Source organism: Microcebus murinus, chromosome 15, assembly GCF_040939455.1.
Source record: "Microcebus murinus isolate Inina chromosome 15, M.murinus_Inina_mat1.0, whole genome shotgun sequence".
NCBI lineage: Eukaryota > Metazoa > Chordata > Mammalia > Primates > Cheirogaleidae > Microcebus > Microcebus murinus.
The window spans coordinates 77,237,966-77,255,118 of record NC_134118.1 but is presented as its reverse complement, the minus strand read 5'-3'; the positions used below and the strand labels follow the sequence as shown (position 1 = coordinate 77,255,118).

At 43.9% G+C, this 17,153-nt stretch overlaps 1 protein-coding gene across 1 annotated transcript; it reads right to left on the bottom strand.

Annotated features, from left to right (window-relative positions):
• Positions 1-4,494: 4,494 nt before the first annotated feature.
• Positions 4,495-15,580, bottom strand: LOC105874598 (tripartite motif-containing protein 60-like). The gene is made up of 4 exons (XM_012770575.3): positions 14,877-15,580; positions 11,179-11,275; positions 10,696-10,755; positions 4,495-9,220 (listed from the first exon to the last, which is right to left on the bottom strand). The coding sequence occupies exon 4, from the start codon at positions 9,214-9,216 to the stop codon at positions 7,801-7,803; it is 1,416 nt and encodes a 471-aa protein (XP_012626029.1). The 5' UTR covers positions 9,217-9,220; positions 10,696-10,755; positions 11,179-11,275; positions 14,877-15,580; the 3' UTR covers positions 4,495-7,800.
• Between the last annotated feature and the right edge of the window lie 1,573 nt (positions 15,581-17,153).

Below are 17,153 nucleotides of genomic sequence, written 5' to 3'. Positions count from 1 at the left end.
CTTTTGATGGACATTTAGATTGATTGCATATCTTGGCTATTGTAAATAATGCTACAATAAACATGGGAGTACAGATGTATCTCTTTAACATGCTGATTTCATTTTCTTTACCCCTCCTCAGGAAAGTACGGCGGCCCCACCTCCTCTCACCCGGGCTCTATGCCCGAGGGCTGGATGGACTCCGCTCCTCCCCCTGCTGCCCGCGGGCACTGCAGCCCTGCGCGCTCACAGGCGGCGAGCGCCCCCTCCTGGCCATGATGTAGAACCAGTCAGATTCCGAGTTCAGAGTATTCAGTGCCAGGGTCTCGAAATTCAAAGTGAGATGGGGCTTTTCACCCTGTGTCTTTTACTTATTTATTTATTTTTATTTATTTATTTTTTTGAGACAGAGTCTCTCTTTGTTGCCTAGGCTAGAGTGAGTGCCGTGGCATCAGCCTAGCTCACAGCAACCTCAAACTCCTGGGCTCAAGCAATCCTCTTGCATCAGCCTCCCGAGTAGCTGGGACTACAGGCATGCGCCACCATGCCCGGCTCATTTTTTCTATATATATTACTTGGCCAATTAATTTCTTTCTATTTATAGTAGAGATGGGGTCTCGCTTTTGTTCAGGCTGGTTTCGAATTCCTGACCTTGAGCAATCTGGCTGCCTTGGCCACCCAGAGAGCTAGGATTACAGGCATGAGCCACCATGCCAGGCCTACCCTGTGTCTTTTAGAAAAGTAGCGAGGGCGGAATAATTAAGTGGAAAATACAGGTCATGAAGTAAGTGTAGACCTAAACTTTATAGCTTCCACAAAAAAATTCACTCAAAATAGTCCTCAGACTTAAAATGCAAAACTATAAAGATTCTAGAGCCAGGCGCGGTGGCTCACGCCTATAATCCTAGCACTCTGGAAGGCTGAGGCAGGCGGATTGCTCAAGGTCAGGAGTTCGAAACCAGCCTGAGCAAGAGCAAGACCCCGTCTCTACTATAAATAGAAAGAAATTAATTGGCCAACTAAAATATATATAAAATTAGCCGGGCATGGTGGCACACGCCTGTAGTCCCAGCTACTTGGGAGGCTGAGGCAGAAGGATTGCTTGAGCCCAGGAGTTTGAGGTTGCTGTGAGCTAGGCTGATGCCACGGCACTCACTCTAGCCTGGTCAATAAGCGAGACTCTGTCTCAAAAAAAAAAAATAATAATAATAATATTCTAGGAAAAAACCTAGGTGACCTTGGATTTGGTGATTACTTTTAACACACATACCAAAAGCTGATCCACAGTAAAAAAAAAAATAATAATTAATTTCATGGATGTTATAACATTAAAAATGTATACTCTGTGTAGCTGGGCATGGTGGCTCACGCCTGTAATCCTAGCACTCTGGGAGGCCAAGGTAGGTGGATCATTTGAGCTCAGGAGTTAGAGATTAGCCTGAGCAAGACCTAAACTCCGTCTCTACTAAAAAAAATAGGAAAAAATTAGCTGGACAACTAAAAATATGTAGAAAAAATTAGCCAGGTATGGTGGCGCATGCTTGTAGTGCCAGCTACTCGAGAGCCTGAGGCAGGAGGATTGCTTGAGCCCAGGAGTTTAAGGTTGCTGTTAGCTAGGCTGACGCCATGGCACTCTAGCCCGGGGCAAGAGTGAAACTCTGTCTCAAAAAATAAAAATAAAAAAAGTATGAATGTTTATAAATGCTAAGGCTGAAGCTCAGGGTGGTTAGGTAGTTTATCACTCTAACTACAGGTTAAATCTCGTAAGTTTGAATTTTAACAAAAGAGGAATTGGAACAGCATCCAGTGAAACATAGTCATTATCCCACAGCTGTATTTTTCATTATCCATTATGAATTTATGTTTATCATTTTCTCTATTTGGAAACAGAGTTCTTGTAAACTCACATTGACTATTTATACTTTTCTGCAAGAAACATTTGGCTGAATCGAATTCCTTAGATGACAGGTCAAATGTAGAAACAGTATATCTCTAAAATGTGCTTTTATATTTACAAAACCTCAGAAATGATTGTTAGGGACCGACCTTCCACAGCCCCACCGGACAGAAAAGCAGAGACATCGAGGATGCAATCACACAAGAGGAGGTTTATTTTCTGGCTAGCCAGGGTCCAAGCCCCAGAGCACCAACGCAGTGGCCACTCTCGCAGGCAAGGACCCCGACCGGAACAACGGCATGCCTTTTATCCCCATGGTGCACAAGCTGCGCACAAGCCGACTACAAGTGGATAATGCGTTGACCTTTAAAATGATTGGTTGCCCACTATTGCCTTTTGAAATAATTGGCGAGTTGGTTGCCCTCTATTGCCTGATGGGCCAGTCGCGGTGCTTCAATGACCTAATCCCATATTTCCCCATACAGCGGTGTAGCAAGCAAGCAATGACCAGAAGCAAAGGTTTGTGATTAGCTCATTGCCCCACCCAAGTAAATTCCCGACAATTGGAAGAATTCTTCTGCCCTTCCTCTGTCCTACAAATTCCTCTGCCCTTCCTCTGCCCTACATGATAAAGTTAATATCCAGAATTAGATCATCTTCCAATGCCTGTATAATATTTTCCCCACCAATCATCCACTCTTCAACGTTAGGGAAAAGAATTCTGTTTATTCCAAGTTTTTCTACCTGTGATAACCTCTATTATAGTTACTTGTGTGTGTGTTCGTTTAACCTCAATTTCCTACAAACTCTCAAACTGTTTTATGACTATATAAACACAATGTCTTTTTTCTTACAAATCAAATGTCAACATTTTTCTTTTGATATATCCATCACTTTACACATTGCAGCCTCAGCCTTCTAGTTTTCACTCCTCCATTATATTCATCAATAACCCAATCGTAGGCCGGGCGAGGTGGCTCATGCCTGTAATCCTAGCACTCTGGGAGGCCGAGGTGGGCAGATTGCTCGAGCTCAGGAGTTCGAAACCAGCCTGAGCAAGAGCAAGACCCCATCTCTACTATAAATAGAAAGAAATTAATTGGCCAACATATATAGGAAAAATTAGCCGGGCATGGTGGCACATGCCTGTAGTCCCAGCTACTCAGGAGGCTGAGGCAGGAGGATCTCTTGAGCCCAGGAGTTTGAGGTTGCTGTGAGCTAGGCTGATGCCACGGCACTCACTCTAGCCTGCGCAACAGAGTGAGACTCTGTCTCAAAAAAAAAAAAAAAAAAAGAACCCAATCGTAAAATCACTCCACTTACTGAAAACAGCCCATCACAGCAAAGCCGTTTTCCTTAAACCTTCCCCCAAATTGGCTAACACCATATGAACCCCAAAATAAGTCCTTTCTGACACCCGCTTCTGAAAACCCCCAGAACTCCCCATGGTGTGTGTTCTTCCTACCGTGAGTAGTAAACCCAACTGTTCCAATGCAGCTGTATTCTAGGTAGTGTTTGGCTTGAGGGCGTTGGCAAGGAGGTGGAACTTGAGGAAACCGCAGGGCAGAGGCAGCTTCTCTTGGAGGAGTGGGACCTGGGCATGTGTTAATAAAAAAAAGATTCTGATGTGTCCAGAATTCCTGCTTTCAAACCACGGCTCCAGTCTGACCCACATTTTGAGTCACAGGGCTAGGACAGTGGGGAAAGGGGGCCATCCTCTCAGGTGCAAAACTGAAGGGACATCAGAAAAACTCAGAAATCAACATAAATGCTTTTTAAGGCAATACGTTTATAAATCAGTAAATGGAAAAAATCCATGATTGAAGCCAAAATGTTATATAGAGACAAATCAGTCTGTCTGATTTTTTCTTTTTCTTTTTTTTAATTTTTCTTGAGACAGAGTCTCGCTTTATTGCCCAGGCTAGAGTGAGTGCCATGGCATCAGCCTAGCTCACAGCAACCTCAAACTCCTGGGCTCAAATGATCCTCCTGCCTCAGCCTCCCAAGTAGCTGGGACTACAGGCATGCGCCACCATGCCCGGCTAATTTTTTCTATATATATTAGTTGGCCAATTAGTTTCTTTCTATTTATAGTAGAGATGGGGTCTCACTCTTGCTCAGGCTGGTTTCGAACTCCTGAGCTCAAGCAATCCCACCTTGGCCTCCCAGAGTGCTAGGATTACAGGCATGAGCCACCACGCCCAACCTGATTTTTTCTTTATAGATGCTTTATAACAAATCTATGCAGAAATACCTGTTAAAATTTCATATTTGATTCAATACTTTCATAAAGGAGAAAAATTAAATATTACAGATAATGTTGAAGTGCCCTGGAACCATTCTTCTCTCTCTTTCCCTTATGCAGCTAAACTTAGTGTGCACTTTTCAATACACATTTTGAAAATAATTATAAACAGGCCGGGTGCTGTGGCTCATGCGTGTAATCCTAGCACTCTGCAAGGCCGAGGTGGGTGGATCGTTTGAGCTCAGGAGTTCAAAACAAGCCTGAGCAAGAGCAAGACTCCATCTCTACTAAAAATAGAAAGAAATTAATTGGCCAACTAAAAATATATATAGAAAAAATTAACCAGGCATGGTGGTGCATGCCTGTAGTCCCAGCTACTCAGGAGGCTGAGGCAGGAGGATCGCTTGAGCCCAGGAGTTTTAGGTTACTGTGAGCTAGGCTGATGCCTCAGCACTCTAGCCTGGGCAACCTAGTCTGTCTCAAAATAAATAAATAAATAAATAAATAAATAAATAAATAAATAAATAAATAAATAAAAATTATAAAGAACTTCAAATATACAGAGAATCTGAATTTTTAAAATATCATATTTGCATCAATCAAAATTCACCAAGATTTTAATTCCCTGTCTTTTCTCCCCCTTTTGTTTGCTATCATTTTATTCCTTTATACCTTAAGACAAATTATGAAAAGTATGGACATGACCTTTAGTACCTTTATTGTACAGAAACAGAAACAAGTAATGTCTCCTCCTTGGTATCATTTTATATTTAATCTATGTTCAAAATTCCCCGAATGGCTCATGACTTTTTTTAAAGTTAGCTTATTCAAATCTGGATTGGAAGAAGTGAGATGTCTCACATTTAGAAACTTTATCAGTTTCAATTTAAAAAAGGAAAAAGAAAACCATCAACTTGAAGAGACTAGGCTACTGCCCAGTATTATTTTGCATATTTATGTGTCATTTCCTCACTGTCAACTTATTCCTTGACACCCCTCCACACACATATTTGCTGTAAATTGAACATTAGCTATAGAGGTTTGTTAAATTCAGATTCAACTTTTTTTTTTTGAGACAGAGTCTCACTCTGTTACCCGGGTTAGAGTGCTGTGGCATGCGCCACCATGCCTGGCTAATTTTTTCTATATATTGTTAGTTGTCCAGCTTATTTCTATTTTTCTAGTAGAGACGCAGTCTCTTGCTCAGGCTGGTCTCCAACTCCTGAGCTCAAATGATCTGCCCACCTCGGCCTCCCAGACTGCTAGGATTACAGATGTGAGCCACTGCGCTAGGCCCCCAGATTCAACTTTTCTGGCAAGAATAATTCATGGATGATGTAGCGTGTAGTTGACCCTTCAATAATATGGGTTTTGGCTGAATAGGTCCACCTTTACATGGATTTTATTGCACCTCTGCCACTACTGACACAGCAAAACCAACCCCTCCTCTCTCTCCTCCTCCTCAGCTTACACAGTGTGAAAATGACTAGGATGAAGATCTTTATGATGATCCAATTCTACTTAGGAAATGTTTTCTCTTACTTATGGGTTTTCTTAATAACATTTCCTTTTCTCAAGCTTACTTCATTGTAAGAATACGGTGCATAATGCATATAACATACAAAATATGTGTTAACCCAATTACCTCCCGCTCCAGATTTGTTCCATTTGCACTTGTAATGGAAGCCAGGGCAGGGCAGGGCTAGACTTTACAGCCACCTCCTGGAGAAACCACAAGACCAAATCAGAGGGAAATACAGCTCCATCCCCTGACCTCACTCCCACTGTTTCCCTTCACTCACTCTCCTCCAGTCACCAGCCTCCATGCTGCCACAGCTTGGCGACCCCTTGCCCATGTACTTGGTCTAGCCTCTCCCTCTGAAACAACCCCCTATGCCCCCACCCAGGCTGTCTGCAAACCTCCCTCACCTCAAATGTCTGCTCAGACTCCACATCCCCCAAGATGCCTGCCCTGGCCACCCACAGCACTCCCACACCTGTGACAACTCGATCTAATGCTCCCTGTCACCACCCCATCTAACACACTGTAGCCATTAGTTATCATTTTATTGAATATGTTCTCCCTTCTAGGAAACAGAGGGGAGCAGATAGAAACCTTTGATTTGCTCACCTTGTACAATTCCAGATTGAAGGCATAGGTTGAGCCATTATCCAAAAATATGAAATCTGAAACATTTGGAGCACCAAAATGGCAAGTGGAAGATACCACACCCAATTCCCTTGCTTTCTGATGGTTCAATGTATACATACTGTTTCAGATGCAAAATTAAAAATATTGTATAAAACTATCTTCAGCCTTTGTTTGGTATATATGAAATACAAATGAATTTCACATTTAGACTTGGGTTTCACCCCACTATCTCTCATTATGCATATGCAAATATCCCAGAATCTGAAAAAATCTGAAACACTTCTGGTTCCAAGCATTTTGGATAAGGCATACTCAATCTGTATCTGATTACTCAGTAAAATAAAGTTCAAAACACTAGGGATACAAAAGATCTTAAAAGATTACAAAAAACAGTGGTGTCCAAAGCATCAAGAAGCAGACTGGTATGAGACTTATCGAAAACATAATGTCTCCACTCTGAGAGGATCACTTGAGGTCAGGAGTTCCAGACCAGCCTGAGCAAGAGCAAGACCCTGTCTCCACTAAAAATAGGAAGAAATTAGCCAGACAACTAAAAATCTATATAGAAAATATTAGCCAGGCGTGGTGGCACATGCCTGTAGTCCCAGCTACGGGGGAGGCTGAGGCAGGAGAACCACTTGAGCCCAGGAGTTTGAGGTTGCTGTGAGCTAGGCTAATGCCATGGCAATCTAGCCCAGGTGACAGAGAGAAACTCCGTCTCAAAAAAAAAAAATCATGTCTGGAAAATTAAAGTGATTTCAAATGTAGAAATGTTTATTTGGTTTGTCATCTAAATATGGGCAGAATAAAATTAGTTCCAAACATGCTAAGTCCCACAAACTTTACAAAGCTGCAACAATTGAAGTGATGACACCCAAAATGAAAAGATTAAAAACAGTGGAAAATATAGGATTAAACTGAGAAAGTCCAAGAGCAGAGGTCAATTCCCAGAAAGGTGCTTACTGGAAGGCTGACTGCTATTCAGGCCCAGATTCTGTGATGTACAGAATGACAAGCAATAAGGAAAAAAGAAAAATGTCAGACATTATGTATGGATTGTGCATTTGTAAGTGTATATAGGTAAAAGATTTAAACAAAGTGAAATCCTCATTATCCACAAAAACAATCGACTGTGTCAAATGATGCAATAAATAACAGGAAATTTAATAATGGGAAATATGGAGGTAAATAGAAGAATCCACTACAAAGAAAGGTTAAGTACATGGTAAACACACCATTGAAATAACAATTTGTACAGCTTTAGGGGATGGACCTAAATAAAAGAAACAATTTATTGGCAATTTTAAAATTTCATCAGACATGTTAATATAATTCTCAACAAAAATTTTATCTTAAAATGCAAATCACTTGACACCTGACATTCATATCTATGAAAGGGGTATTATGAACATGTTTTACAGTTGCTAACAATGAAGGAGAAAAATCTATTCTGGATTTCAGTGGTAAAATTTAAATTACTGGCAAAGTTGCCCATAAAAACTGAAACAGGTTCATTTATCAGGTTCTTTATCTTTCAGAATCTGATAATGGGCAGATTTTAAGAGGTTCTGAATCTGTTCCAGTATAGAAATAAGGCCAAACAGCTTCTCTGAAAGAATCATTAAAAGTATAGAGAACAGACCGATCATTCATATTATAAAAGGAGACCTCACCCAACTCACAGTCCAGAAAAACGCCAATCTTACTGGGCCTTACTGCAGGCAGCAGGTGGACTCTCCCGGGGCCGGACGCGACGTAGCCACTACACATGTACCGCCCAACTGCCCAGAACCCAGCCAGAACCGACGGCTGGTCTTGCCAGCTCCTGGCGACACCCTCGTGACACACGCCCAGTATCCACTTAGGCTTCCTCCCCACTTCTACCTCCCAGTAGTGTCTGCCAGAACTAAACCCCCGAGACCCCAGGACAGCAGGGCAAAGAGCAAATCTCCTGGCGTTACAACCATCTTTTTCTTTTGTTCTTCTATACCGCACAGCTTTTCTATCCTTAGAGACAATGAGTTGAGGATGTGCTGTGTCGACATCTAGAATCACATCTACTTGAAATGGCTTGATAATTCTGTCCAAGCCAGAATACTGGGGAGGAAGTCTGAAACCATATTTTGTTAAACTAAATGAAAAGGTTTCAGGGTATTTCAGGTTTTGATACCTGTGGTGGATACTCTTAACACACGCCAGTAATTCCGTGTCTGACTGTACACATGTGCCTTCTATCTCCCTCAGAAGATGCTTTACTGTGGAAACATCATGTGAAAATGTTTCATGGTTTTCATTTAGCTTTGTTAAAATGTCCATCTCTTCATCTTGTACCTGCCTAAGAACACTCTCCTGCTCATTCTGTAAAAACAGTCTAATTTCCTCAAATTCAGAATTGATTTCTTCTCTCCTATATTCTACCTGCTTTTTAAGCTCCGCTGACTTGCTGCCTTGCAGAGCTATCACTTTTTCAATTCGTTCTATATTCTTCTTCAAGGGCTCAACACTGCATTGTAGAGTTTCTCGGTGGTAAGAGGCAGCTTTGCCAATGGGGCTAATGTAGTGCTTCCGGTGCTCAGCGGAGAAACTGCACTGTGTACATAAGATCTCCAGGTCTTTCAGACAGAAAAGGGTCAGAAACTGATTGTGCTTTTCACACACGGCATGCTCGTTCTGCCTCTTCCTCTTGCTCCTTCTGACCTGCAGCTGCTTAGCTATTTCAGTCAAATCACGAAGCTGAGGGTTCCTCTTGAAGTTCCCGTATGGAAAGCTAAAATGACAGACAGGACAGGGAAAGGCATCGTCTAGATCCTTCCAGGACACACTGAGGCAGGAGTGACAGAAGTTGTGCCCACAGCCGATGGTCACTGGGTCTTTCAAGTACTCCAGGCAGATGGGACAGCTGGACTCCTCTTGGAGGTCCACCAGGGCTGCCTCAAACTCCATTGAGCTGTGAACAAAAGCAGTGGGTGAGGTCAACTTCCTTTGGCAAGGCCTGGCTCCCCAGAGCTCAGACCCAGTGAGACGTGGACACCCATCCTAGACCTCGCACATCAGCCAGGTTTGGGCTGCACTGCCCTGGCATGCTGAGGGCACTCAATGGCATCTTCTTTAGTCCCCTTGCCCCTTAGTTTGGAGGACAATAATGATTCAAAGCCTGTACTGTAGCTCTATCAGATTAGCCCATCTGAATCTAGGTTTAATGACTTCCTTTTCTTTTCTTTTTTCTTGAGACAGAGTCTCACTCTGTTGCCTGGGCTACAGTGCCATGGCATCAGCCTAGCTCACAGCAACCTTAAACTCCTCGGCTCAAGCGATCCTCCTGCCTCAGCCTCCAGAGTAGCTGGGACTACAGGCACGTGCCACCATGGCTGGCAAATTTTTTCTATATATTTCTAGTTGTCCAATTAATTTCTTTCTATTTTTAGTAAGGAAGGGGTCTCACTCTTTCTCAGGCCGGTTTTGAACTCCTGACCTTGGGTGATCCTCCTGCCTCAGCCTCCCAGAGTGCTAGGATTACAGGCTTGAGCCACTGCCCCCAGCCTAATGACTTTCTTCAAGAAACTAGCCATAGGCCAGACACAGTGGCTCACGCCCATAATCCTACCACTCTGGGAGGCTGAGGAGGGAGGATCACTTTAGCTCAGGAGTTCAAGATCAGTCTGAGAAAGAGTGAGACCCAGTCTCTACTAAAAATAGAAAAATTAGCCAGGCATCCTGTAGTCCCAGCTACTCGGAAGCTGACGCAGGAGGATCACTTGAGCACAGGAGTTTGAGATTGCTGCTGTGTGCTAGGCTGACACCACAACACTCTACTCAGGGCAACAGAGTGCAACTCTGTCCCAGAAAAAAAAAGAGAAACCAGTCACAGGTCTAATGAAACAATCATTCCTGTGGGTGAGAAACGATTTTTAATTTCAAAATATATTGGATTTGAAATCACACTATAATAATTGGTTTGGGCAAGATCATCAGTGACTATAAAAGTTATTGGGGGGCCAGGCACCGTGGCTCACACCTGTAATCCTAACACTCTGGGAGGCCAAGGTGGGTGGATCGCTTGAGGTCAGAAGTTCTAAACCAGCCTGAGCAAGAGCGAGACCCCGTCTCTACTAAAAATAGAAAGAAATTAATTGGCCAACTAACAAATATAGAAAAAATTAGCCAGGCATGGTGGGCATGCCTGTAGTCCCAGCTACTTGGGAAGCAGAGTAGGATTTCTTGAGCCCAGAAGTGTGAGATTGCTGTGAGCTAGGCTGATGCCATGGCACTCACTCTAGCCTGGGCAACAAAGTGAAACTCTGTCTCAAAAAAATAAATAAATAAATAAACTATTGGGAAAAATTTTATGGGGCAATAAGCTATTCACATAGTCTCAAAACATCACCCTAGGATATTTTAATTATAAAGAGGGAAAAAAAGTACCTTTACAATGCAGAGATCCAGAGAATACCACCTTCACCAATGCTGAGACAAAGCAATGACCTGCCATGGGAAGAAATTCATTACCGTCTGCGGAAAATACACATATTTTATCTCATTCTAATCATAGGCAACAACCACGAACACCCAAATCATACCAGAACTAACATAATAATGGTGTTGGACGGCACCAATAAAAACAGCACTAAAAAGCAGCCAATCTGTTCTAAATTAAAATAACAAGAATAATACATAATCTTAGCTTGGATTCTAGACTGGAAAGAAAAGTTGCAATAAAGTGGACAGTATAAGATAGTGGGAAAAATCTGAATATGTACCATGTACTATTTATTAGATAACAGTAATACATCAAAATTAAGCTTCTTAAATTTGATAATTGTACCATAGCAACAAAAGAAAATGTCCTTCTTCTTAGGAGATACATGCTGAATTTACTGGTGAAGGGGTTATGATCTTTGCAAATACCTCTTTTCCTTCAGAACACTGAGAGAGGACTTCCGGAAGCTTAGCTTGGTTTCCTCCAGACTTCACCTCTTAGCTGATTTTGCTTTGTATCCTTTCACTATAATAAATCATAACCAAAAGTAACACTTTATGCTGAATCCTGTCTTTACTTTAGCAAATCACCAAACCTGGGCGTGATTTGCTAAAGTTAGTGTTATAAAATTTCCCCCAACACACGTTATTGTTATACAATTTCCAAGTGAAAAAAAGAGCACTCAGAAATCTAGCCCAACTGCCTATATTTACATTATGTCATGTACTGTTGTACTGTGGTAGATGTTATAGTACTATTTTAGAGTAAAACCGACTATAGCTCTCATTGCTCCTAACTCTTTAATGATCAGAAAAGGTGTTGACCGCTCATGGCAGTAGTTGGGCAGAAAAAAAGTCCTGTACATTCCAATTTTGAAGGGATAGTAAGGTTTTATTACATTTAAAAAATTGCATCTTGGTCAGGTGTGGTAGCTCACGCCTGTAATCCTAGCACTCTGGGAGGCCAAGGCAGGCAGATTGCTCGAGGTCAGGAGTTCAAAACAAACCTGAGCAAGAGCGAGACCCCATCTCTACCATAAATAGAAAAAAAATAGGTGGGCATGGTGGCGCATGCCTGTAGTCCCAGCTACTCGAGAGGCTGAGGCAGGATTGCTTGAGCCCAGGAGTGTGAGGTTGCTGTGAGCTAGGCTGACGCCACGGCACTCACTCTAGCCCGGGCAACAAAGTGAGACTCTGTCTCAAAAAAAAAAAAAAAAAAAAATTGCATCTTTTGGCCAGCACGGTGGCTCATAATCCTAGCACTATAATCCTAGCCTATAATCCTAGCACTCTGGGAGGCCAAGGCTGGAGGATAGTTTGAGCTCAGGAGTTCGAGACCAGACTAGGCTGTTTAAAACCTGCAAATGAGGCCAGGCATGGTGGCTCACACCTGTAATCCTAGCACTCTGGGAGGCCAAGGCAAGCGGATCGCTCAAGGTCAGGAGTTCAAAACCAGCCTGAGCGAGACCCCATCTCTACCAAAAATAGAAATAAATTAATTGACCAACTAAAAATATATATCCAAAAAATTAACCAGGCATGGTGGCTCATGCCTGTAGTCCCAGCTACTCGGGAGGCTGAGACAGTAGGATTGCTTGAGCCCAGGAGTTTGAGGTTGCTGTGAGCTAGGCTGATGCCACGGCACTCTAGCCTAGGCAATAGAGTAAGACTCTGTCTCAAAAAAAAAATGTTTTTTGGGCTCAGAATAAACCTTTCAAATATTTCAGAGTTCAGATTTTTCCATCCACAACCAACCTTGGTCTCTTGTTCAAAGACTTGAACAAAATAGTAACATAGCTTCTATCAACTCAAGCCTGCATCCCTAGGATGACATCAGCACCCTTTGAAGCACCTGAGAAAACTCAAGACTGCCAAAAGAATTTACTGTTTATTCCAGCCCACATCTGAAGATGGGCCTCTGTCTCCCAGCACTGTGAAAGGGTAGGAGCCTAACTTCAAGAAGGCCAGTGAAGGCTGGGCGCAGTGGCTCACGCCTGTAATCCTAGCACTCGGGGAGGCTGAGGCAGGTGGATTGCTCGAGGTCAGGAGTTCGAAACCAGCCTGAGCAAGAGTGAGACCCTGTCTCTACTATAAATAAAAAGAAATTAATTGGCCAACTAATATATATAGAAAAAAATTAGCCGGGGATGGTGGTGCACGCCTGTAGTCCCAGCTACTTGGGAGGCTGAGGCAGCAGGATTGCTTGAGCCCAGGAGATTGAGGTTGCTGTGAGCTAGGCTGACGCTATGGCACTCACTCTACCCTGGGCAACAAAGGGAGACTCAGTCTCAAAAAAACAAACAAACAAAAAAACATCCAGTAACCTCTGTACAAAGCAAAGCTGAGTTCCCTTCTCACTGGATTTATTTCCCTATTGTAACAGTATATTACTAATTAAAATCTGCCCTTGTCACTTTACGTAGTGTCTGGCATTATTTATTTTTCACACACCCCATCCCCTTAATCAATTCCATAATCCTATGGCTTTTAAAACACAAAGATCTTGACTGTACTCTCTTTTCCTGGCTGCATTTATCTATCATGCCAAAGATCACAGTTGCCATTTTGTATTTGTCAGTCTTTGGTTAAAGACACTGGGAGTGTAAGGTTCATGGTCGGAATTCAAAATTGTACTACCTACTCAACGAAAAGAAAAACCTACAGATTTGTCTTATATACTCTTAGGCCTATTAATGGGTTACAAAGGATGTCCCCAAGGGAGAGGGGTATGATGAGGCATGTCTGACCTCCCTTCTCCTGGCAGGAGATTTCGTTTTAGGATATTCCTTTGGTCACAGGGGGTCCATTCAGTCGGGGGGTGGGGGGGTGGTACAGTAAACCTTTAAGATTTTATTTTAGTTCACACCTACTTCTATTCTGCTGCTGCTGCATAGAATAGGCTAGTGTGAGTTCAATAAATATTAGGCCAATGATAAAGTCTGTAATAGATTCCCTGCTCTCAACATTCACTTTTATTATTTTATTTATTTACTGACAGGGTCTCCCTCTGTTGCTCAGGGTGGAGAGCACTGGCCCAATCACAGCTCTCAATAACCTCCAACTCACGAAGTCAAGATCCTCCTGGTCAGCGTTCCCAGTAGCTCAAATCACCAACCGTGGCTAATTTGTCTTACTGCGTTGGTCAGGTTGCTCTAGACTTCCTGGCCTCAAGTGATCCTCCAGCCTCAGCCTCCCAAAGTGCTGGAAATGCAGGCTTGAGTTACCAAGCCTGGCCCCCTCCACTACGTTAGATCAGGAGTCCTCAACCTGTGGTGAGTTGTATAACTATTTCATTGTATATTACAATGTAGTAATAAGAGAAATAAAGTGCACAAAAAATGTAATGCGCTTGAATCATCCTTAAACCGTCCCCCAGCCCTCTGGGCCTGGAAAAATTGTCCTTCCATGAAAACGGTCCCTGGTGCCAAAAAGGTTGGGGACCGCTGCTGTAGACGAGACTTTACATAGCTGAGCCTGAACTCTCTCATCCGTAAACCCTAAGTATATAGCCATTTCCTACCTGCAAGATCCTTGTGAGCACTGAAGGAGAGTAAACCCCCCAGGGAGCGGCTGGCACTTGGGGCTGGCAGGTGCCTTCCTAACAGCTCGCCATCACTCTTTGGGGATCACCTGCTACTTCCTGAACTGGTGTTGAGGTCAGGCTACTCTTCAGAGTTGAATATGACTACACACGTTTTAGAGGCCCAGGCTCCTGTACTTTTTCTCTTTCTCTCTTTTCTTTCTTCTTTCTCTGGGTCTCTGTCGCCAGACTGGAGTACAGTGGTGCAAGTACAGCTCCCTGCAGCCTCCAACTCCTGGGCTCAAACGATCCTCCCGCCTCAGCCTCCCGAGTAGCGGGACAAGGTGCAAACAACCATGCCCGGCCAGTTTTTAAAGTGTTTTGTAGAGACGGGGTCTGGCTACGTTGCCCAGGCTGGTCTCAAACTCCTGGGCCCAAGGGGTCCTCCCGCCTCAGCCTCCCGAAGTGAACGCTGGGATTAGGGTTAGGGTTAGGAAAGGGGTCCCACGGAGCCCCGCGCGGCCAGGCCGCGACCCCGCAGTGTGGGCTAATGTTCGGGAACCCCGCCCAGGGACGCCGCCCGCTGGTTGGGACGTCCCCAGCTTACCAGGCGAAGTGGACGAGCGGCGCTGGCCGGAGGCTGTGGACGCACAGGACCCGCACACGCCCTACCGGACAGGCTCTCCCCGCGCGGCGTCCCGCCACGAGATGCAGGGCGCCTGCGCGGCGGTGGGCGGGAAGCGCCTGCGCATGCTCAGTGGCCCTGGGGCCTGGCGGCCGGAGCGTGCAGCCCCTGAGGGCGTCACCTGATCGTGGGCTGGCCCACGCGGTCTTTCCAGAGCTCTCCTTCCGGTGAGCCGCTGGAGGGCCCGAAGTACTGATTTCCGGCTGCTTTAGAAGCTTCGCCCAGGCCAGGCGCCTGTAATCCCAGCACTGAGAGGCCGAAGAGGGAGGATGGGTCAAGGTCAGGAGTTCGAGACCAGCCTGAGCAAGAGTCTACTAAAGGCCGGGCGTGGTGGCTCACGCCTGTAATCCTAGCACTTTGGGAGGCCAAGGCGGGCGGATTGCTCAAGGTCAGGAGTTCGAAACCAGCCTGAGCAAGAGTGAGACCCCGTCTCTACCAAAAATAGAAATAAATTAATTGACCAACTAAAAATATATATATAAAAAATTAGCCGGGCATGGTGGCGCATGCCTGTAGTCCCAGCTACTAAGGAGGCTGAGGCAGTAGGATCGCTGAGCCCCAGAGATTGAGGTTGCTGTGAGCTAGGCTGATGCCACGGCACTCACTCTAGCCTGGGCAACAAAGTGAGAGTCTGTCTCAAAAAAAAAAAAAAAAAAAAAGAGTCTACTAAAAATAGAAATTAATTGGACAACTAAAATACATATATATATATAAAAAATTGTCCAGGCAAGCATGCCTGTAGTTCCAGCTACTCGGGAGGCTGAGGCAGGAGGATCACTTGGGCCCAGGAGTTTGAGGTTGCTGTGAGCTAGGCTGACACCGTGACACTCTAGCCCGGGCAACAGAGTGAGACTCTGTCTCAAAAACAAAAAAAAAAAGAAAGAAAAAAAGAAAAACCAAACAAACAAAAATAAAAAAATAAGGCTTTGTTCACACCTGTAATCCTCACACTTTGGGAGGCCGAGGTGGGAGAATCACTTGAGGCCAAGAGTTCAAAGACCAGCCTGAGTAACATTCGCAGATCCACTCTCTATTAAAGAAAAAATATATATACATATATAGAAAAATCAGTCCAGTGGTGTATGCTTGGAGTCCTAGCTACTTGGGAGGCTGAGGTAGGAGGATCACTTGAAAAAAAAAAAAGGCCAGGTGCAGTGGCTCATGCCTGTAATCCTAACACTCTGGGAGGCCAAGGTGGGAGGATTGCTTGAGCTCAGTAGTTCAAGACCAGCCTGAGCAAGAACCAAGACTCTGTCTCTACTAAATATAGAAAAATTAGCTGGGCATGGTGGTGCATGCCTGTAGTCCCAGCTACTCGGGAGGCTGAAGCAGGGGGATCCCTTGAGCCCAGGAGTTTGAGGTTGCTGTGAGCTAGGCTGACACCATAGCACTCTACTCAAGGCAACAGAGTGAGACTGTCTCAAAAAATATAGAGAGAAAGGAAGAAAGAAAAAGACTAAAAAACAAACAAAAAAGAGAGTACTAAACAGTTTACATAATAGTTTTTGAAAAAATATACAGAGTACAATATGACATTCCATTTGATCCTGGAACAGAAAAATGACATTAATGAAAAATTAGAAAACCCAAATAAAATCTGTACCTAATATTTTATATATATATATATATTTTTTTTTTTTTTTTTTTTTTTTGACACAGAGTCTCACTCTGTCACCAAGGTACGAAGGCTGGGGCACAGTGGTACCAACATAGCTCACTGCAGCATCTGCCGCCTGGACTCAAGTGATCCTCCAGCCTCAGAGTAGCTGGGACTACAGACACGAGCCACCGCATCTGACTAATTTTGTTTTTATTTTTGGTAGACACAGGGTCTCCCTGTGTTGCCCAGGCTGGTCTCAAACTCCAGGCCTCAAGCAATGCTTCCTCCGTGTCTCAAAGCCCTGTTATTACAGGCATGAACCACCACGCCTGGTCCTGTACTTAATACTATTATACTACAAAGGTTATTCATGTTGATAAGCATTGTTATGTAAGGTGTTAACAGGGGAATCTAGTTGAAGGACATACAGGAATTCTCTGTACGATCTTGCAACTTTCTATAAACCCAAAATTATTTTACATAGTATTTCTTTATTGGTTTTTTTTTTTTGAGACAGGGTCTCACTTTGTTGCCCAGGCTAGAGTGAGTGCCGTGGCATCAGCCTAGCTCACAGCAACCTCAATCTCCTGGGCTCAAGC